The 27,077-nt window shown below is 38.2% G+C and overlaps 1 protein-coding gene across 6 annotated transcripts in view; it reads left to right on the top strand.

Annotated features, from left to right (window-relative positions):
* The window catches only part of RERE (arginine-glutamic acid dipeptide repeats), a 564,089-nt gene that overhangs the window by 380,109 nt on the left and 156,903 nt on the right, over positions 1–27,077 (top strand). For all 6 annotated transcript variants that reach the window (XM_020974543.2, XM_078145698.1, XM_078145699.1 and 3 more), the window contains 3 exons: positions 7,429–7,477; positions 13,172–13,296; positions 15,597–15,696. In XM_020974543.2, the coding sequence (XP_020830202.1) occupies positions 7,429–7,477; positions 13,172–13,296; positions 15,597–15,696 (274 nt within the window). The remainder of the gene's footprint in view (positions 1–7,428; positions 7,478–13,171; positions 13,297–15,596; positions 15,697–27,077) is intronic.

Consider the following 27,077-nt stretch of genomic DNA (forward strand, 5'->3'; position numbering starts at 1 on the left):
CAAGAAACCAACAATCTAATGATCAGTGCTGACATTAAAGTTCTCAGGGAGCACCAGTATCCTTACTCCCTGTTAGAATATAAACCCATCATCCTCATATAATCCCTTCTGATTGTTCATTGACATTGACATTTTTATGTTTCTTTAACTTTCTTTTGTCTTTTAAAAAAAAATCTATTTCTTGTCTTTTTGTTAGGAATGATCAGAGGTTCTTTATTTCGTTTTAAGTCCATGTACACCTGTTTCCCCTTGGTTGTAAGACTTTATCGTTTGCTTTTTGTACTGTCATCCCAACGTATTTGCTTCTTTATTGTAATACCTGTCTAATCTTGTGTAATCCTAACTGTGCCTCCTTAGTGTTTGAACTCTTTGTTTCAGAATCGTTTTGGTATTTTTCTTTTACCTTGAAGCTGTAGTTTTTGGTTATAACATTCATGGGAATTTTTATTTTTATATTTCTTTTAGGAGTTGACTGTATTCTTTGTGTTTTCATTTTTCCATTGATTCTAATTTATCTGACCAATGATTTCATGAAACATCATATCCTGGCTTTTTTGGGGGGAAAAGGCAGAAGGGCAGATCATGGCATTAATTTAATCTGTGAAATATTAAACTGTCTCTCCTTTACCAGTTTTTCAGCTCAGTTGTTTTTGCTGTGTGACATCTTTCATTTTTTATATGTCTTTTGCGTTTTAATAAGTGTTTGTTAATGTTCTATTGGAGCCATTAACTTTGGTTCCTTCTAATTTTTAAGAAGTCTATTACTTGAATAAGATTTTTGACATCTTGTGCTAAATTGTTAATTCTCCTTCCAAATATTTCTTCCAGTGTTCACATTTATTGTCCAATTCTTTCTTCTAGAGCTCTCATTTCATTTGTGGTATCATTTTAAATTGATTTTTAATAATCTTGAATTTTCTTCAGTTTTATTTCTTTTAACATTTTATTTCTTCTAACATGGTGTGATTTTCTTTGATACTTTGCTTGATTAAATATCGTTTAGAATTATCCTCTTTATCTAAGTTTCTGGCTTTTGTGTTCCTGTCTCCATAATAGTTTTTTTTTTAATTACCTGTGTAGGCTTTTTTTTTTTAAACTCATTCTTCTAACTTTACCTCGAGAATTGGGGGCTTTGTATTTTGGCCAAACTCTGTGATTATGAAGGGAGTGAGTGTTGGGGCATTTTATGGTTCTCATTCATATTATTTGACATCTTGTGTCAATGCGTTCTTTAGACACCAAGTCAGTTGTATTTTTCAAGTACTTAAGGAGCTGCATACTTTCAGTGGATCCTAAGAAATCTGATCTAGGGCACAGTCTGATCGCTATTCTTCATATCCGATTTTTTTTTTTTTACCCTGGACCTTGATTTGATTTCAGAATATGCACACACCTGCACACAATATGTGTGAGTGCAGAGTATCCTTGCTTCCAGGTTCAGCTGGCCTAGATGCTGTCAGCTAGCTAGATGGTTGTAAAGGTTTAAAGAAAGTGAGCTGTAGAAACCTCCTCAACACATACTGGTTCCTATTTCCTCTCCCTCCACAACTTGGAACCTCTTTGTCTCTACTTATGCTTTTGTTTTTTGTTTCAGTCAATAGCATGTCCAGGCTAAAGTGTCAGCTCCTGCACTGTTTTTCTTGATTTGTATTTTCTTATCTTTCCTAAGATCTTGCCTCAATCACTTATCCATAATCTTTCTTATTTATTTTTCTTTCGCCAGTGCTCTTCCCCTTCAAGAAATATATTAAAAAATTCGTCAATTTACCCTCCTTACCTACTCCAGTTCCCATCCTAGCTTTTATCTTCCTGATATTGCTAAGCTTTCAGATAAAATTGTCTGTTACTTGCTGCCTTTGATGTTTTGCTAACCCCCTTGCTCTTTATCCTTGTCTAATCTAGTTATCATCCTTACCAACTTACCGAAATTATTCTCTTTGTGGTGAAAAGGACTTCCTCAATTTAGTGGTTGTTTTTCACTCCTTACCCACTCACTGTCCCATTAGAGTGCATTAGCTTTTCTTCTTTCAGTCTCATGATTCTCAACCTACTTCTCTAACCATTTGGCTGACTCTTCCCTCACTCCTTACTGGTAGCATTTTTCAGCGTTCTATCATTTGCTCTCCTTCCGTTTATCATTTCTACATTGATAGTGCTTTAAACTTGTGTCTTTAGTCCTCAGTTTTAGATCTACATCTTGAACTGCCTAAAAGACTTTGCTAATGTTATCTCAGATTCAACAACCAAAACCAGGCTTAGTTTCTTGCTCCCAGATCATACATCCATCTACTCTCATCTCCCTGTTTCTCACCCTGTTATGTGACCCCTCTACCACTTGCCTAGAATACTGTCATAGCCTCATGACTGGACTTTCCACTTTCACTAATTTGTGAATAATTTCTTTTTGCTATTCATACCTCTTAGGCATTCTAGGACCTCTGTAATTTTTTTTTTATCATTTTGCTTTTCCATTTTAGATCTCATTTTCTCTCTTTATTTTCTCCCTTTATACACTATGCCTGGAATACCATGATACCTTTTAGTCTATTAAAATCCTGCTCTACTCAAAGCCTATTTCAAAACTACCTTTTTTGTAAAAGCTCTCCCCACCCCCACCAGTAATGATTGTTCTCTCTTTATCTTAGTTTGCTTGGGCCTCTTTTATATACTTAAATAGATTAATTTTGAATGTATTCTATTTTGGTCTACTAGTTTGCAAGCCCTGTGATTTCAAAGACTGTTTTCACTGGCTTATTTATACTTTGTTTCTCTAACAGCATAGAGCCTAGTACACTAAGTTCATCTTCATATTCCTACCTGCCTCCACCTTAGAACCACATTACTTAACCAATTTCCTATATTCTGTTGGTGGTGCCCTCTTGTACCATTCACCCACATTCATAGCTTTGGTGTCATTTTTGACTTCTGTCAGTCACTCCACATATGCCATCAGTTACCAAATCTTGTTATTTTTATCTCCATATTTCTTGTATATTCCTCCCTTCTCTGCACACATACAATAGAGATCTAAATGTCTCCTTTCTAAATCCAGCCACACCACGAAACAGGATTTATGGCATCATTCCAAAGCACCAAGTCTTTTAGAGGTGAGCACATGTTTCCCTGAAGGTTGCCATGGCAACTTAGAGCACACTTAATGGTATGACCCCTGTTATATCTCACAGAGCTGCCAAAGTAAATTTCCTTAATGCATAAGTCTGACTATGGCAATTCTCTGATCAAAAACCTTCAGTGGTTCCCTTTTTACTTCTGGTTAAAGTACTTCTTAGCCTATCGTTCACTCTTTCTTCAGTATGGTTTCTATGAACTTGTTAGTGTTATTTCAGTCTATTTCTCTCACACAAGTTGTACTACAGCTAAGTAGAATGAGCTATTCCTTAATCTTATTTGGCATGCTTCTGCCTCTGTCTGTACAGAGGACATTGCATATTTGTGCTTGAAAGTCACTGCTTCGTTCCTGAAAGACATTTCTTCCTCACTTCTGCCCTCTTGAAATCCTCTCTTCCCTAATAATCCAGCTCAGATGTCACCTGCCTGTCCTTAAATTTTCTTAGACTGCTTTGTCTCAGTCTTTTCTTTGCCTCTGTCTTAGGCTGCCTTGTATCATATTTGTTTGTGTACATGGGTCATTCTCTTCTCTTGGTTTATAAAATCCTTGAAGGCAGGGACCATATTGTTTTCCCTTTTTTGTTGCCCAGTATCTTGCACAGTGCTTAATCTATACAAGAAGATTGATAAATGTATGTCAGATTGAATTATAGTTGCTTCATACATGTTTAATGTATTCTCATAATGAATTTTATTTCATTCTTTAGTTTAGAACGAGACCTATGTTCAAGTGCTCTCAGTGTTAGTCTCTTCATCTGTAAGAGGAAAATAGTAGTACTTGTAATACCTACTACATTCCCTACATTGTGTTTTACAAATTGTTAATGGAAAAGTAATGAAAGTATTTTGTAGGTGTTTATTAAAATTTACTATGTGCCAGGTACTCAAAATACAAATAAAAGGAAAGAAATGATCTTCTTTCAAGGAGCTTACATAAGGAAGCCAGGTGGTGCTGTGACTCTAGTGATGGACCTGGAATCAGCTAGACTTGAGTTCAGATTTAACCCTTGATACATACTAGTTGTTTGTCCCTGGGCAAAGACCCTTAAGCTCCGTCTGCTTCAGTTTCTTTATCTGTAAAATGGGGATAATAATCATGCCTGTCTGTCAGGATTTCATGAGCATAAAATGAGATAATATGTGGAAAGTGCTTTGTAATCCTCGGAGCAGTCTGTACGTGCTGGGTAGTGTTCTGGCAGGTGGTTGTTGTCCCTCCTTCTTGAAGGGGACCAAAATGACCTCACTATGTTAGTTACCAAACTAAATTTAATAATAAATCATTAGTTCAGATTACCAAAGTCTGGAAAAACTTTTGAATCAGTTGTGCTATTACTTTAATTCCAAGAGGTTGAAGAAAAAAAGACTCATGTTTACAAAAATGTTTAGAATAGCTCTTTTTTGTGATGGTATTGAATTGAAAAATAAAAAGGTATTCATCAATTTGGCCTTGAATATAATAGTCATTTAATAAATGCTTGTTTCCTCCCTTCCATCAGTTGTGGAATGGCTCAAAAAATTATGTTATTTGAATGTAAAGGAAAACTAATGAAGGGGATAATTTCAGAGAAATTTGGAGACTTATATGAACTGTTGCAGTTAAATGAGCTGAACCTAGAAAACAATTCGTACTACAATACCAGCATTTTAAATCAAACAACTTGTGTTGTTTGTGTTGATAAATGTCTGACTCTCTGTTCTATTGATTGTTTACCCAGATCATGTCTCTTATGCCACTTTTTGTATGTCAGCCATCATTGGACACATGGCACAGCCCACTTATTATATTCCCTTTAAAAGCTTTTTTGTTCATTATACATCTTTCCATTGTCCTTTGGGTTGCCTCCAGCTTTGATTCTGCCAATGTTGTGGTGTCTCAGGATTTCTACTCATACAGCACACACAGCATTGGTGTGAAAAAGAAGAGGTTGAATTTTCTGAAGCAGCCTGGGATCCCTACACATTCTCACATGGAGGTTGGCTCATTCTCAGAGTCCAGCTTACCACACATCAGAGTTGCAGGGGTTGCCAAGTATACCCAAACCATCCAGAATCTCTGGCACCCTAGATCAGGAATTTCTCAGCCTTGTCTTAACAAGTTCTCATTCACTTTTGGATAACTCTTAAAAGCTAAAAAATTTTTTCTTCGTGTCAGAATGAAACCTTTTCCTCTATACCTTCCAGCCTTTTTTCCCAGTACTGTGTTCTGGAGCCAAAAAGAACAAGTTGAGTCTCTTTTCTACGTGATTACACTACAGATCATTGGAGATGGTTATTATGTTTCCTTCTTCCTGTTATCCCCAGTCTTTCATTCTCCAGGCTACCTTTATCCCCATATTAGCCCGAGGTTCTTCGGTTAGTCCTGATATGACATGTTCTTGTGGCCATTTCTTCTGCTAGATGCTGCCTGTCATATTAGCATACACCCTGAAAGGTTTCATCTAGACCTTCTCTTTGTGGCACGCTAAAGCAGAGTACCAGGAGACACCTTGCTGGTCCTAACTGCCATTTCATTCCTTTTTATTCAGTCCTTGGCCCAGCTTCCTCCTATGCTAGGCACTCAATGCAGATGAACAGTGTTTATCAATATGCATGAGTACATATATATGTCCAGTGACTTGATCATACAATTGTATGTTATTTAGATAACAGGCATTTTAAAATCCATTTGGGTTATCCTTTATGAATTTTATGATTGCTCTCTCTTGTGTAACCATAGCCATTGTGTTCTGAGCTTATAGGCAAAATAAACTTACAAATATCTTTTGCTCAATATCCACCTTTGAGTCTTTGCTTCCATTATCTTTGGTTTTGTTTCTCTTTTAAACAGTAGTTGTAATTGTAGTGTTTACTGTTCTAATTCAACTGATTTTGCTTTCTACCACCTGCAGATTTGTCCATTTATTCTCCAGTCACTGGAGGTATATGATATTGTCACATGTAATTTTTTTTAATCATAAATGAAAAAAAATGGATATTTTTTAGAAATAGGCTCTTTTTAAATTCCTCATGTTATCTTTATGAATCTATTCTATTTTCCCGCTTTGCCATCCAAAAAATTTGTACCAGGCACAAGTCAGTACTGTGGAGTTCCCTTTCTGGAGTCCTGTTAACTAGAAAACATTAATCTACACATTCTAATGTCATTTATATTTTCTCATGATTTAGGAGACTTATCCTGTATTTTTAAATATTTTATATAAAGCGTGTTGGAAAACTTCTTAATTAAAAAAAATCAGAAATAATCCCTTAGCTAATATCCCAGCTTCTAGTTTCCAGTTTACAAATTTATCCAGTAATAAAGATACCAAAATAATCTTCATTCTCTCCCTTTTACATACCACTCTGCTACTGAATCATACAAAATTTCCTCTTGACCATGGCAGTGTAGGTCCTCTCCCCGTTCTTCTCTCTTTTTGCTTGTTCCTCTCCAAAATTATCTGGCACCATTTCCCAAAGTAGAACATCTCTTCTAGCCTATTTTATACTGCATACTGTCTTTGTGTATGCTGATCCTTCCTCTTTTTAGGTTTCTCCTCTATTCCATTCTGCATTCACCATATCTCAGCCTGATTTGAAATGCTTGTTCCCAGGAAGTATTGTTCTGAATAATTCAGTCTAGCTGATCTGTTTCCTTTTTCCCCGTCTCCTTTACTCTTCTAGATCCTATTTCTCATGTTTTGTACTTGTGATAATAGTGATTCATATGGTTTTTGGGTCTCATTTTAAATTCGCATGCTAGCTCCCCAGCTGAACGACAGGTTTATGGAGGACAAGGGACTGTGATAATTATGTATTTTACTGGTTTTTGCAGATTGAGTGCAGCAGATCTCAGACACACTGACATAGGGAATGTGCCAGTCCAAATCTCTCAACCATGGATGTAAAACAAAAGGACTGTCCAACTGCCCCAAGATTCACTTGTGCGTGCGCTGCTGTGTCATTAAGGAAAATACCCTATGGAGTTTTCCAGGGGGAGCCCGTGAGGCGCTGGACTGGAGACGTGGGCCTGAGGTGCTAAAAGTAGCATCCCGAAATGCTTCAGTCCATTTTGAAAGGCCTTCTCCTCTTAGACATTTTGTTGTTGTGGTTCGTTTTCTGGCTGAAAAGTCAATCCAGTAACCTTTTATTGGATACCTACTGTCTGTAGGGAACTGTGCTGGGCACTGGGAATACACACTCAAACCCCCCCCCCCACCAGTCCCTTCTGTCTTGCTAATATTTATATTTTTATTTATTTGTATGTGAAGATTTGTATTAAAACTGTTATACCTTTGATTGACTGTCTGATTTCCTCTACAGGAGACTGAACAGCACCCAGGGGGAAATCCGTGTTGGACCCAGCCATCAGGTAATTAGCCAATCAGTTAAGCGTTTGTTAAGCATCCACTGTTTGCTAGGTGCAGGGAGTCAGAGATAAGTCAGATAGCATCTGCCCTTCATGAGCTTCTGTTCTGTCTGGGATAAGAACATGTACCTTGATAAGTGAATACAAAGTAAAAACTTAGAGAAGAGAAAGTACTTAGTAACTGGGTGGATCAGGAAGGTCTGATACAGAGACAGTCTCTCTTTAGCTGAGTTTTAATGAAAACAAGGCATTCTGAGAGATGGAGATGAGTTGGGAGCATATTCTAGGTATGGGGAAACAGCCAGCACAGAGATGATGAGACGAGATCGTGGAGTGTTGTGGGTGAAGACCAGTGAGAAGTTTGGCCAGGCTCTGCAGAGTGGCAGGGGGGAGGACTATTTCATACATTTGGAAAGATAGCTTTGGGCTTGATTGAGAAGGGCTTTAAAAATCAAACACACCTGCTTATATTTGGTCCTAGAGACAATAGGGAGTCTCTGAAGCTTATTCAGTAGGAGAATAATTCACGGGGAGATACTCATTTGAGGATGGGTTAGAGTCAGGAGAGGCAGAGGGGCCAATTAGGAAGCTCTTGTAATTCGTCCAGATGAGAGAAGATGAGGAATTGAAGTAGGGTAGGAGTTACCTTTGTAAACAGATATGAGAGAGATTGCAGAGGGAGAAAAGACAAGATTTAGCAAACGACTGAACATGTTGAGTGTGAGACCAAAGTCAGTGGTGCACCCATAGAAAGGTGGAAGTTAGGAATAAAGATGGATTTGAGGGAAAATAGAATGAATTCTGTGTTGTTCAAATTGAGTTTGAGATGCCTATCAGACATTCTTTTTGAAATATCTAATAGTTGAAGATATAAAACTGGTAATCAGAAAACAGAATTGTGCTTGATCGATATGTAAATTACTCCAAATTTTTACCTGGTGATGTTAGTTAACATCCATGGAAGCTGAAGAAGTCAACATGTGAGGAGAGTAGAGAGGGAAGAAAAATGACCTGACAGAGTCAAGAGAAAACATTGTTATAAGCCTCAAAGGATACAGTATCTAGGAATATAAAGCAATCAGCATTGTTGGAGGCAACAGGCAAAGGATGCTTGAGTCATGAGAAGAGATTTTTATGGACTTGGGCATCCTAAGTAAATGATAAGGAGAGGTGGCAGAATCCAGAGAGAAGGGAGACAGTAGGGGCAGCTGTGTGGTGCAGTGGATAGAGCACCGACCGTGGAGTCAGAAGGACCATAGTTCAAATCCGGCCTCAGACGTGACACTCAGTAGCTTTGTGACTCTGGGCAAGTCACTTAACCCCAATTGCCTCACCAAAAATAATAATAATAATAAACATAACCCCCCCCCCAAAAAAAAAAAAGGAGAGAAGGGGAATGGTTGAGTTTCCTGTGTGCTAGAAAAGGAGAGGAGCTTAGATCAAATGCCTAGAAGAATGTAACTCTTTAAGGTATATGTTGATTCTCTTTTTTGATCCTTACTACAGACCTGGAAGTTAGGTGCTAATTATCCTTCCTGATGAACTGATTAGGAAATGAAGGCATAGAAAGGTTCCACATTAAGATGTTAGACTTGGATGGGAGAAAGGCCACCTCCTATAGACTGCTGTATTGCACAAGGCTTCTGTTTCTTCAGTGGCAGCAAGACTGAAGCCACGTTGATAACTGGCTGATAAACTGGCTGATAAAATCAGTGCTTCTGTTCAAATGAACCAGGACTTTAAGCAGGTTCAAAAATGGCCAGCTCAAGTGAAGGCCAGCAGCTAAGACAGCTCTTTTGTTGTTCTAGTTGAAACTTGCTGCATTCTTTTTCTCAGAATTTGTCTTTTGGACAGTAGAAAGTTACTTCTGAAAGAACCTAGTAATTGCACATTGGTTTAGGTACCATATCAATGTTTTCATAGTGAGCTTGAGGTTTTTGAGGGAGGTGGTACAGCACTTGTCTGCTTTCTGGTCTCACCCTTCTTACTTTTGCCTTCTGTAATACCTCACAAGAATTCTCCTTCTTGTTTTCTCTCCCATCTTCTTTTACTTGTCTTTGTATCGCTCTTGGTTCCTATTTATCCTATTTATTTTAGTCGCTTCCCTCTTGACCCCATCTCTGTTTTTGCCTCCTCTGCTTTCTCACTAAGCATTTATTAACTGCCTGCTATGTGCCAGCAACTGTACTAAGCACTGGGGATACAAAGAAAGACAAAAAACAGCCCCTGCCACCATGGAGCCTCCAGTCTAATGGAGGAGATAACATATAAAATGATGCTGAAAATCTGGCACAGGGGGGTGAAATCATGCAGCCTGGATCTGAATTTTTTCTGAGAAAGTGAGAGTTTCAGAGTTGATTTCATCTTTGGAAATTGAGTTTCTAGAGATCATCAAGGCCAGCAAAGTACTGGGTGGGAAATGATGAGGTGAATTCTCTGGGTGCCCTCTTTAAATGGTAGAATATCTAGGAGGAGAATATGTGGATGTTCAATTTTCTGCCTCCCCTCCCAGCCGTCCCCCGCACCTCCATTCCAGTCAGAAGGAGGGAGGGCCCCCATGGCAGAGAGTACTGAAAAGCTATTTGTTTCACAGTTATTTTTATCATTAGGAACCATGAATTTTGGAGATCATAAGTCCAGTATCTGCCTCCATCCAGGTCCCAATAGCAGAATTACTAATTTGCAGTTTTCTTATAGCTTGAAAAAAGTTGAAAATCAGTATTGTAGTGTTATATATTTAAATTTTGAAATCTTCATTTTTGATTTTCTTGCAGGTTACTGGTTGGAGAAAAATGGTCCTTAGATAGGTTGATACACTTTGCAAACCTTAAATTTTACATTTGTAAAATTAAATTAAATTTATTAATGATAGTTTTTCAGACCTTGTGTTCTTTTTTAAAATTAGAATTCAGCATTTTAGGGTTCTGTCTGTTTTTGGCATATCCTATCATATCAAAATTTCCCTTCCTCCACCCACCACTTCCTTGATCTGTTTTTTCATTTTATTAAAATTTTAGTAAACTCCTTCATGGCTGGTACTGTCTTTCATTTTACATTTGTATCCAGAGTGCTTATCACAGTGCTTGGTAAATAGCTCATAATTAGTGCTTTTTCATTCATTCATTAAAGAACAAATAGTTTTTATTTTAATCAGTTGTCATTCCCAAACTGTTGTGTGTGTCTTATTATCAAGAAATGTTTTCTAGCATGAGGACTGAAAAATTGCTCCCTTGTATGTATTTGGTGCTTTTCCCTTTCCAAAAGCACTTTTCACATTTAATGTGTCATAACAGACCCAAAGATTATGTTGATTTAGAGCCAGAAGAGTTCAGCTGGTCCAGCCCCCTTGTTTTCCAGAAGAAAAAATCTGAAACCAGAAAGATTCGGTGATTTTTACGAGGTCACACGAGGCCAGGTTAGGGACAGAGGGAAAACTTCAGTTTAGCCTCTTAGATTCCTAGTCCAGTTGTACCACGTGTCCTTTTACTCTAGAAATTAAGCACATCAGGGAATCTCTTATCCATTTGGCGGGTGAAGAAACTGAGATGAAGGGAGATTACTAGTAAATGAGCTAGGATCAAAACGTAAGTTTTCTGGTTTCTGTCTCTGGGCTCTTTCTAGTGCTTCCGTGTAAAGCTGTCTCTAAGTTTCAGTTGCAGATCATAAACCTATTTCAGTGAATTTTGTACCTGGCACTCAATTAGAAAACTGTTGGAAAAAGAGTAGCCAGTTAGTCCTAATAAAAACCACTATGACCATTTTACTTTAATTTTTTTTTAAACTGGAAGATACCATGGTGGTTTTTAAGGAATATTTAATATAATTAATTATGGTATAAGTCACTATATTTGCATTTTTTTTTCAGTGCTACTTTTTTCCTGGTGGTTTGGTCACAGGATTCAGAGATAGCAAGAGTCCTTAGAGATAATTTTGTCTAACTATTTCATTTTAGAAATAAGTGAACTCAGAAATTAAGTAACTTTGTCAATAGTTACAGAACTCCAAAGTGAAAGGAACTCAGCAACCACTATGGCTAACCTCCCTCTGTCTCTGTCTCTGTGTGTCTCTCTCCCCCCCCCCGTGTGTGTATATATATATATATATATATATATATATATATATTTATGTATATATGCATGAGCAAGAATCCTTTTTATAATATGCTTGACAAGTGTTCATCCAATTTTCCTTGTGATCCTCCAGTGAGGGTGGTTCTCTCATCTCCCTACTCCCATTTCACAAAGCAGCTCTCTCCATTTTTGGATAGTTTTAATTGTTAATATTTTTTTCCTTACAGCAAGATTAAATTTTCCATTCTTCAATTTATAATTACTGTTCTCAGTCCTGCCCTCTGGAGCTAGGCAGAATAAATTTAATTAACCTATTACACATCCCATGACTTCCATCTTCAGGACCTTCATCCTTAATACCTTCCTCTTGACACCCTCTAGTATATCTCAGTCCTTTCTGCAGTGCAATTTCCTAAACTGAAGCACAATATTTCTTGTGTATTCTGATGAAAGGGGGACAGTGTAAGGCTCATTTTCCTAATCCTGAGCACTGTGCTTGTTACCATTGGTGTCTGTAACAGAACTGAGATTTAAACCCATGCCTTTCACTTCATGGGTCTTTCTACCAAAGCAGCCTGCCTCATAATTTACTCATATGTTGAAAAGACCCTTTAGAGAGCTAATTAGTAATTTAAATTTTTACTTCTAGCGTGAAAAATTAGGATTAATTTAGGTATGAATCTTATATACACTACTCCCACCCCCACCTTTACCCTACCCCCAGTGTTAGCCCCAATCCCCCTCAAAGAGCAGTACACATATTTTTCAATGACAAATATATTTTATGTGTTCCTAGGGAAAAATGAATAAAATGGGGGGGGGGGGGAGATAAGGAAACAAAAAAGGCCTGTGAGCCAGTGGTTTATGATCGTTAGCTTGAGTATATATATATTGTTTGCCAAAAAATGTCCTATGTTAACAACTGTAAAAGATAGTCATAGGCCTTAAAGATTCTCTCTCCACCTCCCTCCAAACTCAGTTCTTTTCTGATACTTTGAATGACTAATTTTATTAATTGCATCCATTAATTTATTTTGTTTTATTTCACTAAATGTTTCAGCAAATTTCTTTGGTTTCATCTGTTGTAGTTTTAATTTCAAGACATACTTTATAAAGTTGATATTATTTCAACTTTGTTTTTTACAAAATAAAATTGTTATAAATGAAACCTATCTCCTGAGACATTTATATTTTCAGAGTTCTTCATTTATAAGAATCCATTTTTAGTTCATTCATAAATGATGATAATAGTTTTCCTTTTGATTAGTGGAAGTAGTTTGATTGTCCCTTAAATAGAGATGAAATAGATAGTTCATGGAACTTTTTGAATTTTTCTATTTTATGTTTATACTTACTACATTGTCATTTAGAATTCTGCAAGCATTTCTTAAGTGCCCACTGTGTGTAAGGTATCTTGCTAGGGTATAGGAACTTGTTATATCCACAAACCTTAGAATTTATATAATGCTCTACAAATACTTCATTTGACTCGAGATACTACTGTGACTCCTGCATGGGAACGACTCAGTGAGTTCCATAAAAAGTGATATCTCTGGTCAAGGCCTTCCTAGTGAGATAGTTCTTTGATTTGTGTCTTCCTCTGGAAATTTGCGTCCTTGTTTTCTAGGCCAAACTTCCCGAACTGCAGCCGTTTCCTTCCCCAGACGGTGACGCTGTGACCCAACATGAGGAGCTGGTTTGGATGCCGGGAGTTAATGACTGTGACTTACTGATGTACTTGAGGGCAGCAAGGTAACGGGAATGGGGCCTGTTCTGTTTTCTGATTCTGGGTTTCATGCAAAGAAAGTGCTGGGGAATTTCAGGGGGAGGGCCTTGCCAGCCTCCATCGGAAAAGTTCCGATTTGGAAGCTTTCTCGGAGGCCACCTGGCTCACAATCAAACTCTGTGAGAGACACTTGGAGTGTTTCTGACGCCCTCGAGGTTGTCGGTGACAGAGTCCTCCACGTAGCCCCAGGCTGGACTCACCTTCTGGGCCAGCCAGCAGTGCTCGGTTGTCTCGAGGTCGACACGAGTTTGGATCCACTTCTGCATTTTTCTGAGGGGATTCTCCGGGCTGTGCTTCTTGTTCTCAATCCTGTCCTGAAACTGTCTTTCCAAAGGGAGATTCTCAAAGAGAACTACACATGGGGATACTCTTAGCCTCCGGGGTCACCTTCTGGGGTCGGTGAAGCATTTGCTTCAGCATTTAAATCTCCCTTGGAATCTCAGCGAGACACGATCACGCAGTGAGGCTCGGTATGGTAGTGCTTTGTCTGGTTGGCATCTCACCGGCATCTTCAGTGTGGCCCTCCTCGGCTCACAGAATCAGCTGGTCGGAGTATCGGGAGTCAGGAGTCGTGGGTTCTAATCTCTGTTCTGTCCCGTCACTCTTGTGTTCTTTTCCTTTTCCTCTGGTTCCTGTTGGGTTCTAGCTTCCTTGTCTATAAACAAGAGAGCTGCAATAGTCGATTATGAAGATCTTTTCTTGCTCTCAATCTGTGATCCTGTGAATACCTGTGGGAAATTCCCAGTCTGTAGATCAAGAGTTGAAACCTATTTCTGCTCTATCACAGAGCTATCCATTAACATGCTTTTGAGAGCCAGGAAATTAGTACAGCTTTAATATACCTTCTTATAATGTCGACTGTGGTGTGATGAAAGCAATATACCCCTGATGTGTGGCTCAGGATGTATGCTGGAGCTACCTTTACTACTTGGGTGACTTTAGACAATCTGTTTTCCTTTTTGGTTCTAAGTTTCTTTATTTTAAAAATGAGAGCGTTTTACTTGATGCTGAAGGCCATTTTGAGCCATAAAAATCTTATTATTTCATTTTCATTATAGTAATTCCTTTTGTTGCACCTGTAACATCAGTGGTATAAGCAACCTCTATTTGCCCTGCAACTTATCATTTTAGAGAGTTATCTGGGACACAGAAAGGTTAAGTGAGTTGGCCAAGGACATGTAACCTCTGTGTGTAAGAGGAGGAACTTGAATGCAGACATTTCTGACTTTGATTAGCTTTTTATCTCTGACATCATGATCCCTTTCCAGTTTGTTATTTATATTAAATTATATGTGATAATCAAATATACATTGTTATAGGTAGACATTATAACATGTTTTATAAAATTAGTAGTCAACATATGAATATACAAAGAGAATGATTATATAGAAATTATTTTAATTTCTTTAAAAGTCCATAATGGTTTTATGTGTTTTGCTAGCTTTATGGGATGATCATTCAGAAAAAAATAAAAGATGATTTCAGTTGACTTGAAGAAATCTGGTTGCTGAATTGCAGTATACTGAAACCTCTGTTATATGTCGCTTTGCCATGTTAATACGTGAGCTATATACAGAACCAGACAGGATTGTGTGGCAAGCATGACTTTACATGGTAGAATGCAAAAGTGAACATAAATTACAAAGTGAAAATGCTCATGTTTGCTAGATGAATGTGCTAAAGCAGTGGGCCTCTTATTGACTTATTGATGTATTGACTCCGCAGGCCACATATTGATTTAGAAAATCACAAATGGGCATTATGTATGCCCGCACCATGTAACTCATAAGTACACGTAGTGCACATTTTTATTTATTTTTGTTAAACATTTTCCAAGTGTTAATTTGGTGCTCTAGAGAAGCCATTCTTTTTTACTTAGTTTTCCTGTTTTATTTTTGCCAGAGGTAGGTAGAATTTCATTGTCTTTAAATAAAAATTTTAAATAAATGAATTTACTTTTACTGTATTAAACTACCTATGTAACGTATTCAATTCAATAAGCACTTATATTTGTACTATATAAGCACTTAATGTATCCAGGGCAGTGTTCTAGACCATAGGGATACAGTGATCAAACATGACCCGCTCTTGGAACTTGGATAGAAGATTAGGATTGATGTAATCCACAAAAGAGTCAGAAACCCCTGAGAACTCCAGTTAAATATCTAGCGAAAGCCTGGTTGATACAAATGAAGATGTCTGGTAACCCAAGGGTTAAAGATCTCTGCTTCTCCCCCCCTCTCCCCCCCCATCTTTTCCTACAAAGGAGCATGGCGGCTTTTGCGGGAATGTGTGACGGAGGTTCCACTGAGGACGGCTGCGTCGCTGCCTCTCGGGATGACACCACACTCAATGCACTCAACACTGTAAGTCTGCTCGAACTTGCCCCAGTAGGGAAGGGAGGATTCCTTGTTGTGTTAGAAGAGGGGGAGGCTGCGAAGCGGGTTATCATTCTGAGCTGGCCTCGAGTCTGTGAAGGAGGCCATTTGTCCAGAAATCGCAGGAAGGTGAGCGACGGGGCATTAGATTCTGATGTGACCGCGAGATCCCCAACTATACTTCTGTGAGCGCACCTTTCAAATATGCTCCACGGGTTTTCTGAACATCAGATGACATTACCCTTGTTTATAGGGCTGGGAAATCTTAAAGTTAATGCCGTGCAGACGTATGGCGGTGGACTTTTTAATTAATTAACAGCCCTAGGCCCAGTACTCCTACAAATCTCAAGGATTGGTATAGGAATCACTTATTCTGGGCTGAATTGATGTGATTTTAATGCGATTTACATGGAGTGAGAGGCTATCGAGAAGTAAAATGTGCATGTGTGTGTGTGTGCGAGTGCGTGTGCGCGTGTGCGAGCGTGTGTGCGTGTTTGCTCTGTGCGTGGTCTGTCATGGCAACTCTAGTGTTGCCCAGTGCTCAGTCTTTTTGGGAAAGATGTAACAATTTTAATGATATAAAAAGTCATGGTAGTAGAATGGTATGGGGAATAAGAGAATCTTTTTCCTAATCCTGTCGAGTTGCCCCATTGGCATGCTTTTTACCTAGTATATATCTAACAATATTTAAAAATTAAGGTATTTTATTTTAAAGAAAGTAAACCACTCTGTTCGACTAAGCCTTTTGCCCCCTAAACTGCATCCCACCTCACCCCCTCCTCCCCTCCACCCTGTTCTCTTTTAGTTAGAGTTTGTGTAAGTTTTTCATTTTTTAAAATTGATTGCCCTTCAGGTATTGTTAAGTTTTATCTTTTTTTTTTAATAAACTTAGCATGCATTAACATTTTAATATACAGAGATCAGAAAAAGGAGGTTATATATGAATAGAAACTAGGAACTTAACATATGTTAAATTTAACACCATGGTGTCAAAAGTGTCCTGTTCATCTGTTGTCACTTCTGACTTTCCCTTATACTCTCTTCTGTGTATTTTGTATTTCATTGATTTTTTTTTCTTTCTATCTTCTTTTTTTGGCATTACTTTATCTCCTTCCTCTAGACTCCTTTCACTTGTAACAAACTGTATTTAAGGAAAACATCAGAACATTGACTGTGTATTGAGATATATGGCTCCTTCTGTAGCTCTCGTCTGGAGGAGAAGCACACTTTGTCATCTCAGGCTACTCAAGTTATGTTGTATCACGTTTTGAATTGGTCTTTTTGATCTTGTTGGATGTGCTAAATATCAAAAGATGCTGATTACAAGTCATTACATGTAACTCTTCTCATTTCAGATATTCCATGTAAGTCTCTTTCTCTTTTTTTCTTGAAAGTCCTCCAACGAATTTTTTTTGGCATTTTTGAAACATACTAACCTAATAGTATTTTTTCTTTTCACTGTGCCATGCTTCTTTAAAAGATTTTTATAAGGATCATTTAAGGGTAGGGTCAGCTCAGCTCATCAAACTTCCTAATTTCAGAAGTGAGGAAGCTGATGATCTGAGCAGTGACGTCATTTATATATGACAGGTTATCCGCAAAGCTGGGACAAGGATTCAGGCCTCAGTTTCTCGTCTCTGTCCTCTCTCACATTGCCTCCCCGAAAAAGAAAAAATGAGACAATATCATACAATGGAAAAAACTCTAGACTTGGAACACTTATGTTCGTATTCCAACCCTTCCACCCAAAGCTGTTTTACTATAGCACATGTCATAATTTTTCTGAATCTCATTTGTAAGTTAGTATTTGCGCTATATTCCTCACTGTGGTAGTGTGAATATTACATCATAGAATGTATGTATGACATTTTTGTAAATCCCAAAGTACTATTTAATATAAGGCAATAAAAACAGGAACATGCTCATACAGGGTCATGAGTGGAAACAGCTTATTTTCTTGACCTCCTTCAGTAGCACGGAGCAGTTTGGTACTAAGAATAGAGAAGGGGAATGGGAATTCATAGGGGGAGGGTTGTGCTTTATTCAAACCACGGGGACTACACCAAAGTGCCTTGTTAAATTTATGGGCTCACTGTTAGATCAAGACCAAAGGTAGAAAAGTGAAGCCCTAATAGGAGTAACTGAGGAGGAAGAAAGATGAAATTGAAGGACTGGAGATCTCACCAAAAAAAAAATAGAGATAGAGGTGATTTGAGTTGTGGAGACTGAACTGGAAGGCAAACCTGTTAAAATGGTCCTTAATGTAAATATTGACATCACCAAAGATGATGGAGTTTGAGGTTGAGAGTGGCCTCTGAGTTAATGTTCTGATGTCATGAGAATGGTAGGTGAGTAGGTGCTGTAAACTTTTGAGTAGGATAAATTACTGAGAGAACAGCAGAAGGAAGGTCTGAAAGTGGCCTTAAGAAGCAAAGAGTGTGCTGACTTCTCTTTTCTGCTGTGTGAGTTTATTAGAAAGGTTGGCAATGGATATATCATCTTCTTGAGGGTAATCCCAGTTAGTGCTGAGAAATGATCATTCTGAAGGGGAATTTAGCAAACATTTATTAAATGTCTCCCTTATAAAAGGCAGTTATTGGGGACAAATGATAAAAACCAAAATTCCCAACCTAGCAGCTTACATTCTGTAAGAGGTGGAGGATGAAGAGGCCCTTGGTCATAGTAAGTAATAGTGGAAGGATTGGGCAGAAAAGTTAAGCTAAGTGATGGCTGTAGCTTGGGGATATTTTGATGAAAATATGGAAAATGTTAGTATGGGAAAAGACATTTACCTAGATCTATAGTGAATCTAGATGGAAGGATTAAAGAAATACATTGGAAGTTTTTAATGGGACATTTAGTGTATTGTACTCTATTTAAAGGAAATTTTAGCTAATACCCCTTGTATCTGCCTAAACCTAGATCACTTCCCTCCCACTCAAAGAATTTGTGTTGGAAGGGACCCCCAAGACTAAGCAGTGCATACTCGTGCATGAGCAGGATTCCCCCCCACTGCAGGACTACCACATGACATCCCTTCATGCATTTGAGGATGATGCTCCTGTTCCCCTGGCCCTGCCTGTTCTCCAGAATAAATGAACCCAGTTCTTTCCTCTGAATATCATCATTTGGCATGAAGCTCTTAATTATGCTGATGTAACCATTCTGTGAATATTCTTCAGCTTATCAAGATCCTTCTTAGTATATTTTACCTCGAATTGACACCATGTTCTGGATATAACCTGACCATGATACTGTGCATTGTGACCATTGCTTTCTTTTTCCCTTGATACTGTATCTTTCCATGTAACTAATGATCACATTAACTTTAGAGGTAAGGGGGGAACTTTGCCATATAATGGCTCCTTGTCCCATCTCGGTTGTTTGGCATGTAAAATACCTGATAATTTGGTCCCTTCTTACATAAGCAGACCAAATGACAATGATGAGTTGAAGGGACAAGGAGCCATTAGAAGTTATTTCCTGGGCTTGTGACCCAAGGTCAGATCTGCACTGTGAAGGCTGGATGGATCGAGGAGAGAGTACAGCCAGGAGATCCGCCGGGAGTTTACTGTAACCAACCGAGTTGAGAGACAGTGAGAACCTGCACTTGGGTTGTGGCTGTGGGAATAAGGGAGTGTGTTCAAGAGACATTGAAAAGGCAGAAATGACAAGATTTGTCAGTGGACTGGAGATTTGTAAGTTGGCACCAGGACTGCAAGCCTGGGTACCGAATGTGTGTGGGTGCCCTAAATAGTAATAAAGCAGCTTGGAAGAGGGTAGAGTTTGGGAGTTAAATTTTGGTTTTGACATGTTAAGTTTAAAATGCCTAGCTCAAGAAAGACTAGGGGGAATCTATATCTATATCTATATCTATATCTATATCTATATCTATATCTATATCTATGTCTATGTCTATATCTATGTCTATATATCCATATCTATATCTGTATCTATCTCGGTGCCGTTTTCATAGAGAGGTTAATTGAATCTATAAAATCTGATGAGATCACCAATTATATAGAATGTTGTGAAAAGAGAAGAGGGTATCCAAGGTAGAGCCTTGGGAGACACCCATGGTTAGTGGACTTGAGCTAGAGGAAAAATCAAATAGGTGGAGTCCCCAGAGAAGGTAATGTCATGAAAGAGAATGGAGGGAGAAGATTTAAGGGGGCAGACTTTGGGAAGAGATTTGGAGGAATGGCATCAAGAGTACTACCAGTAGGAGGTGGCAAGCTGGATCACTTCAGAATGAGGAACAGGGTCTGAGAGAATGAGAGATGATCTAGATGTGTTTGAATTGCGAAGAAGGAACTTATAATATGTTGCCTCCATTTTTTGGTTTTGTTTTGTTTTGTTTCCGGTTAAGCAGATGCAGTCCTCTGCTGAGGTTGGGGTTTGAATTATAGGAAACGAGAGTAAAGGTTTAGAAAAAGAGCTGCTGTGGGATACGTGTAAGAGCCTGATGCCTGTGCCACCTATGCTTTAGTCAAGTCATTGATAAAAAGTGCTGAGCAGCACAGGACCAAGCATAGATTCCCTAGGTGTCTCCTGCCAAAGGTTTCCCAACTATTAACTACTGTTTTTGTTGTCTGATCTTTCAGTTACTTTGAAATCAATTTAACCATATGATTGTCTAGCCCTGGGACTTTGAATAAACCTTCTTGTATCCCCTGTTTAATATGAGTGAAAAGAAATTCTGAAGTTCATCATGCCTATGCACATAAGAAGAAACTAATTTTTATAAAGCAAAATTTATCTTGCACATAACATTTTTAGTATAATAAAGTTAAGATTCTTATTGTCAACCAGCAATATTTTTTCTCAGTATAGTTATTGAAAGAGATGTCTGCATAGTATGTTCAGCCTTCGGCTTGTTTCTTTGGATTTGCTGGAGAGTAGGACTAAAGGAGCCTGATTAACAGAGATAAGTTCTTATAAGCGCTCGTGATCACATTTTGTAAGCATGGTTCTTCAAGGATACATCCAAAATTATGTTGCTTCATTGATTGGAAATTAATTCATAGTTTCTAATTGCTGTGGAAACCAATCAACTCATCTTTCACTAGGTCATTGTCATTGATTTTTTCTTTCTGCTCAGTATGAAAAGGGTTTCTCATCCAAACCCCATTCATTTGGTTCTTATCAGTAGAAGTTTTTCTTGGATCTTTCAATTTTTTTTTTTGATGCTCTACGACAGGTTCTTTAGACTTTTCCACCTGACTCCATCTCCTCCTCTCTTAGCAGTTCTTTACAATCCACATTCACCAGCATTGTTCCTTTTGGAACATTTCTATATTTCTTTACCAAATACTCTCCTAACCCAATTGACATACTTTTCATACTTCCTGGTGGCATACATTCTTCATGCTTAGCCCGTCTTGTCCATGAGGAAAGCATAAGAGATTTTGTTAAAACTTATACTAAAATGTAGGTAAACTGTATCTATACAAATATAACCATATCTATTCAAATAAGTAGGTGTTAAGGCATTGCTTGCATCTCAGGCTGTTGACCCTATCAAAAAGTGAGGTTAATGGAAGTTAGAGCGTTGCTGAGAGCTCAAGAATTTAAATTGAGATTTATGTTAAACTGATCTTTATGCTTCATCATACTCCCGTTCTTTTGTAATTTCAAAATTACAGAATTTCTAAGTGGGAAGGTATTTTAGCCGCTAATGTAGTCAAACTCAAGGTAGAAAAAGAACCTTCATTAATAACAATGGCTAGTGTTTATATAGTGCTTTAAAAATCCTATCTCCTTTTACTCTCACAGTTCTGAGAGGTAGGTGCTGTTATTGTCCCATTTTACAGATGAGGAAACTGAGGCAACCAGCAGTTAAGTGAGTTATTCACAGTTCTGTAGCTATTAAGTATCTCTCTCTCTCTCTCTCTCTCTCTCTCTCTCTCTCTCTCTCTCTCTCTCTCTCTCTCCCTCTCTCCCCCTCTCTCTCTGTGTCTGTCTCTGTGTGTGTGTGTGTGTGTGTGTTTGTGTGTGTGTGTGTATATATATATATATATATGTATAATTTAGATTCATGTGTGTGCGCGCTCATGCACATGGGGACAGGGGGAAGAAAATTCTGTTCTCCCACAGTAGCCAGTTTCTCTTTTAAGTAGCTCTGACTGTTAGAAGTTTCATTCTGACATTAGCCTAAATTTGCCTCTGTGCTTTTTACCCTCTTGCCCCTAGTTCTGCCGTGTGGGGCCAAACAGAACAAGTCTATCTGTCTTTCACGCGAGGGATCTTCAAATAATTGATGGCAGTTATCTCAAAACTTTTTTCCATTATTTTTTCAGTAGCTAGGTAATATTATATAATTCTCTTTGACCAGCAGTGGCCTATAGATGGGTAAAATACATATTTTTTTTTAATTTGACAAGGCCCCAAGGGCTCTATATTGTTTTAAGTTACTACATTTTAGTTATTCAGTCTATTTCTGCACATCCAGATAGCTGTAGTATATTATATGTATGTACATGTTGAGGAGTGCATAGTAATTTTTTTTGCGTCCCTAGTCAATAAAGCTTATATTTTAACTTTTATTAGTGTTGAAGATTAAATCAAATGAGATCTCCTAGAGTTTAAGATATCATAAGCTTTTGGGGTTAGAGGAAGAAGAGGTAGGAATCACCCATTCAGTTAAGAAGGATCATTTTCATTTTTGTTTTTTGTTTTCTTAAAAAAAAATCTGCCATTTGAAACCTTTGAAAACTGTCAGAAACTTCCTATTTGCTTACTTTAAATGGACTAAACTATCCAGGATCTGGAATTGATATATAATGGGAATGACTTAACAGAGTCTGAAATGAAACCTGTTCTTCTAAACAACAGTGGGTTGTCATGTGGCTCTTTTTTTATTTGACACTTGACCCAAGCATAGGATCATGATAAGCTTGACATTCCCTCCATGTCCCACCTGTGCTGCTTTCTTCCTACTGCTCATCCACTCAGAAGGAATGTCAAATTTGGTTAGTGGCTAAACACTCTTTTTTAAGCTTTCTTGAGTGGTTTTTTGTTTGTTTTTTGTTTCTGTTTTTGTTTTATTTTGTTTTTTAGCTGGAATGAAGGTGCTTTTTCAAAATTTCGATCCATGATATAAATGATTAATGGGAAGAATTGATATGCTATATATACAGTTTCTTATTTTGGAAATGCAGTAAACTTTAGAGTAGTACCTCATATAAATGAATGTGACATATTACTTCCTGGTGTTTTCTTTATAATGATAAAAGGGCAGTGTGTCTTCCAGTAGAATTTATTGTTGATTATCTCTGATAAAAATGAATGTGAAGGAGGATGCTTGGCTAGAATTTCTAGCATAACAACACCTTCAAGTGATTGTCTACTATCAGAAGTTCATATTTTAGTTGGTAACTTAGTTGTATTTTAATGCAACTTTTCTCATATTTTGAGCAACAATCTGAAAACTTTTGAGCCCTCTGAATTGGAGAACTGTTGGCCTCTTAATGCACTAGTTCACTTTTTAAAAAAACTTGTCTTTAGAGGCATATACACATGCTTCATTGGAAGGTGATAGAGATCATGAAAGAACTGTTTATTAATTATAGCTCTGTACGGCAGATCCATTATGTCACTTGTTCCTCATAACTGGTCGTCTGTAAGGCAGGTAGTATAGGTATTTTTCCCCCCGTTTTCCAGACAAGTAAACTGAAGCATAGAGAGGTTATAAGACCTGACAGATGACACACACAGCCAGTAAATGGCTAGGCTGAGATTTGAAACCAGGTCTTCTGCCAGTCCTCTTTCCTCTAGATCACAGATAGACTTTCCTGCTTCACTCCTTCCTTCTTTTTGGTGGAAGTTATACCTTTTGAAGTTTGTTTAAATTTTGAAGGGACTCTTGTTAGCTGTTCTACAGCTTTGTCTCAAGTTTAACTTCAAGCCTTCTTTGCTCTTTTTAAATGAGAATTAATTATCTAGTGAACAAGACCCATGAAATTCATTCCTGACTTTATTTTGAATGGACTTCATCAGATGATTATCATCAGAGAACTAAAATAGTTTATTTTGATAAGTAATATTTCCTATGAAATGTCCCTTCAATTGAGGAAATTGAGACTTTAATACTAAAGAAAGCCTTTTCTTAACTATAGGTGTCAAGGACAGCATTTAAGGAACCTAGTTTGGAATTGTTTGGAGAACAGGCTTCAATCAGTTGTTCATTTAAAACACATATGTTGAGTACTTAGTATATGTAACATACTGTGCACTCCATTGAGAGGATCCAGAAATGATTAATTCACTGTCTCTGTTCTCAAGTAGCTTACCTTTTGGTATTTATATTAACATCTAACTGACTAAGCATCTTAAATCCCAAATTTTGAAACTGGTGAGGGGGAACAGCATCTTGGTGCTTGTATGTAGTACACACTGATTGACTCTAGCTCTGTGGCCATGGCATTACTATTTCCATAACTAACAGGGATAGTTATATTTACTCTTCTTACCTTATAAAGCTAGCTGTCATTACTGTCTAACCAAAATGTTAGCAGGTCTTCTGTTCCCACTGTCTTTTTTTTTCCCCATCTTCTTCTCTCCATAACCAGCCGTCCCTTGTGTCTAGGGCTAACCTGATCTGGGCAGTGCTCAAATCTCCTCCTACTTCTGTGTTACATAACATTTGGCTCAGCCTTCTTCCTTTCTCCAGCCACTCCTGCTGATCATAAGATCATAGAACTAGATGGGTCACAAGAGGTCAGCGTCTGACTTTTACATGGGAGGAAGATGAGATCCATTATCCCACCATAGCAGAGGCACAGTTTGTTTGAGATATCTGGTCCAGCATTCTTTCCCTGGATCATGCTGGTTCTATTTAGATTGTCTGCTGTCTCACCCAAATACTTCTTCCCTGTCCACAGTTCTTCTTTGGAGAACTACTTTCCAATGTTGGGGGAATGGGGAGGGCAGGCATGGACCACAGAATAGGTGTCATTTACCTTATTGCCTTTTCTCCAGACTTCTGCTGTGCATGAGGAATTTGACTGTTCTGGGTATCAGTTGTTCAATTGTTTTTCAGTCAGGTCTTACAATTTAGGGTTTTCTTGGCAAAGATACCGGATACCAGAATGGTTTGCCGTTTCCCTGTCCATCAGGGACTAATGATTAAGAACTAATCTGGGGCTAAGGTATTCCACCTAAGAGAATTTTCAGAATAGCTGAAGTTTACCTGTTTAATTGCATTTTTTAAAAATTGAAAGTGTTTTAAAGATACTTCTTTACAAAACGGAACCTAATTTAACATTTGCTTAATAATTCAGGGATGAATGTTAGTTATTATATTATGCTGTACTATGCTGACGCAATGAGGTACTGTTGAGGTATGTGAGGCTCTTTGCCCTTACACTGCGTGTTCACTGGCTGTTGAGCTTTTATTTGCCCTGTTTTTGGTCTCCTTTGCTTTCAGGCAGTGTTTTTTCACTTACGCTTTTAGTATTCCAGAGAATTAATATCCCTTTCTTTCCTTTTAATTTGCAGTTATTACGTCCTTACCATATATCAGGCCCTGCGCTAAGATACATTGACAAATTGAAATAATCCCTGCCCTCAAGAATCTTTTATTCTTTTGGAGAGGGAGGACAACTTAAATGTAAATCATGTATCCCATAAGATGGAGGACTAAACATTTTCTTACATTTTTTTTAAGGCAGTTGGGGTGAAGTGACTTGCCCAGGGTCACACAGCTAGTAAGTGTCCAGTTTTCTTAAACTCTCAGTGGTACCTAAGATAAGAATTATGCGTAAGAGATAAAGTGCTTGGACCTTTCTCTCCAGAACACCTGAGAAGTCCCAGGAGATAACAGCCAGATGAATTACCATCTAAGAAAGTTAATCTCTAATGCGAAATTATTAAATACCCCACCCAGCAGCAACTCTCCTACTGTAACAGGGCACCATAACCTGATCTACATGCTACTGCTCTGATAGCTGCTCAGCAATGTTTTTGCTACAACTACAGTCTGTACCAGAACATCATGCCCATATTCTGCTGTTCTCTGGTGAGAAGGAGCAGGTCTCAGCCCTTCCCTGGCTGCCCTCAGTCTCTCTCCCCAAGGAGGTGAAGGTATTGAAAAACAGAAGATTGCTTTGCAGTCTTGTTTAGTGGCAGCACATTGTTAGGTTACTGCCGCCAGAGAGCTACAGATCAGAGGGTTTGGGGCATGAGCGTGGAGCTGTGCTGCCACGATACCACGTGTGCTGCTTTTTGATGATATTAGTGAGGCCAAGCAACACTGGAGGATGTACCCATTCTAATGTCATAGCTTTTTATGATACTGGAATACTAGCTTACTGTGTCCTCCATTGAGGATTTCTGTAGTGGTGACAGAAGCCATGACTTAGGGGGCATTCTTTACCAGTGATGACAGACTCAGAAAGGAGGGCACCGATGTCCATAAGGATCCCCCTGGGCACTGCGCCTGCTGACTAAGTTACCCTTTTTCTTTCTTGTGTTTGTATTCATTTTGTTAACTACTTTCCATTTGCATTTTATTCTGGTTCACACTGGAGTCGGGAGTGGTCTAGGCCACACCCAGCTGTGTTTGACGCCTTTGCTCTATATAATTCTATAGCTGTGGAAGGGGCTTGCTTTTTATTAATCATTGAAAAAACAAGTTTTAAGTAAAAAATTTTAAGAGATAAAGAAGATGGTTAAGCTTGAACTTCAGAGCAGTTGTCTGTGTATTTGTATCCTGTTTGTCCCGCTCTTCCAGCTGGGTTGGGCACCTTGATACAGTGAGTTAGTGTCGCCCCCTTGAGGCAGTGGAGAGGAGCACTGAACCATTGCCCTTGCTCTGGGGATCCAGCTTTTTTTTGCCAGTACCCCTGAAAAAGACAAGTACCGGGAACTTGCTTACATTTGGGGTGTTTGGTTTGGATAAAAAAAAAAAGTATGCCTCCAATTACCTTTATGTTGTCGAGAGTAAATGACAGTATGTCTGAATAACCTTGTTTATCTCTGTGCATGAGTAGCACCACATATGTCAGTGCATGCTAAATGTTGAATTAAGCCAGCCCACACTTTGGGATGGTGATGATAATTCCACTGAAGATACTTTTCTTAAACAAATGATTATAGTTCATAAAGGTGATATAAGCAGAAACCTGATCTGTGTTAGCATTTTAATTGTTTTTTCGTTTGTTTTTTCCCATAAAATCTGGTCCAGTCCTTTAACTTGTTGGTTGCATTGATTATACTGGTTGGACTTCTTGTTATTCTTAACTTTTCCTTTACTTAAATTTTAACGAGCCCTCCTTTCCTTTGTGCTATAGGGTGAAGAAGAAGCTTAGTTTGGCTAAATGATTGCCAAGCATTTTCTGACCAAGATTCACTTTTCATTTTGGTAACCA

This window comes from Phascolarctos cinereus, unplaced genomic scaffold (genome assembly GCF_003287225.1).
Source record: "Phascolarctos cinereus isolate Bilbo 61053 unplaced genomic scaffold, phaCin_HiC Scaffold_726;HRSCAF=1367, whole genome shotgun sequence".
NCBI classification, from domain to species: Eukaryota; Metazoa; Chordata; class Mammalia; order Diprotodontia; family Phascolarctidae; genus Phascolarctos; species Phascolarctos cinereus.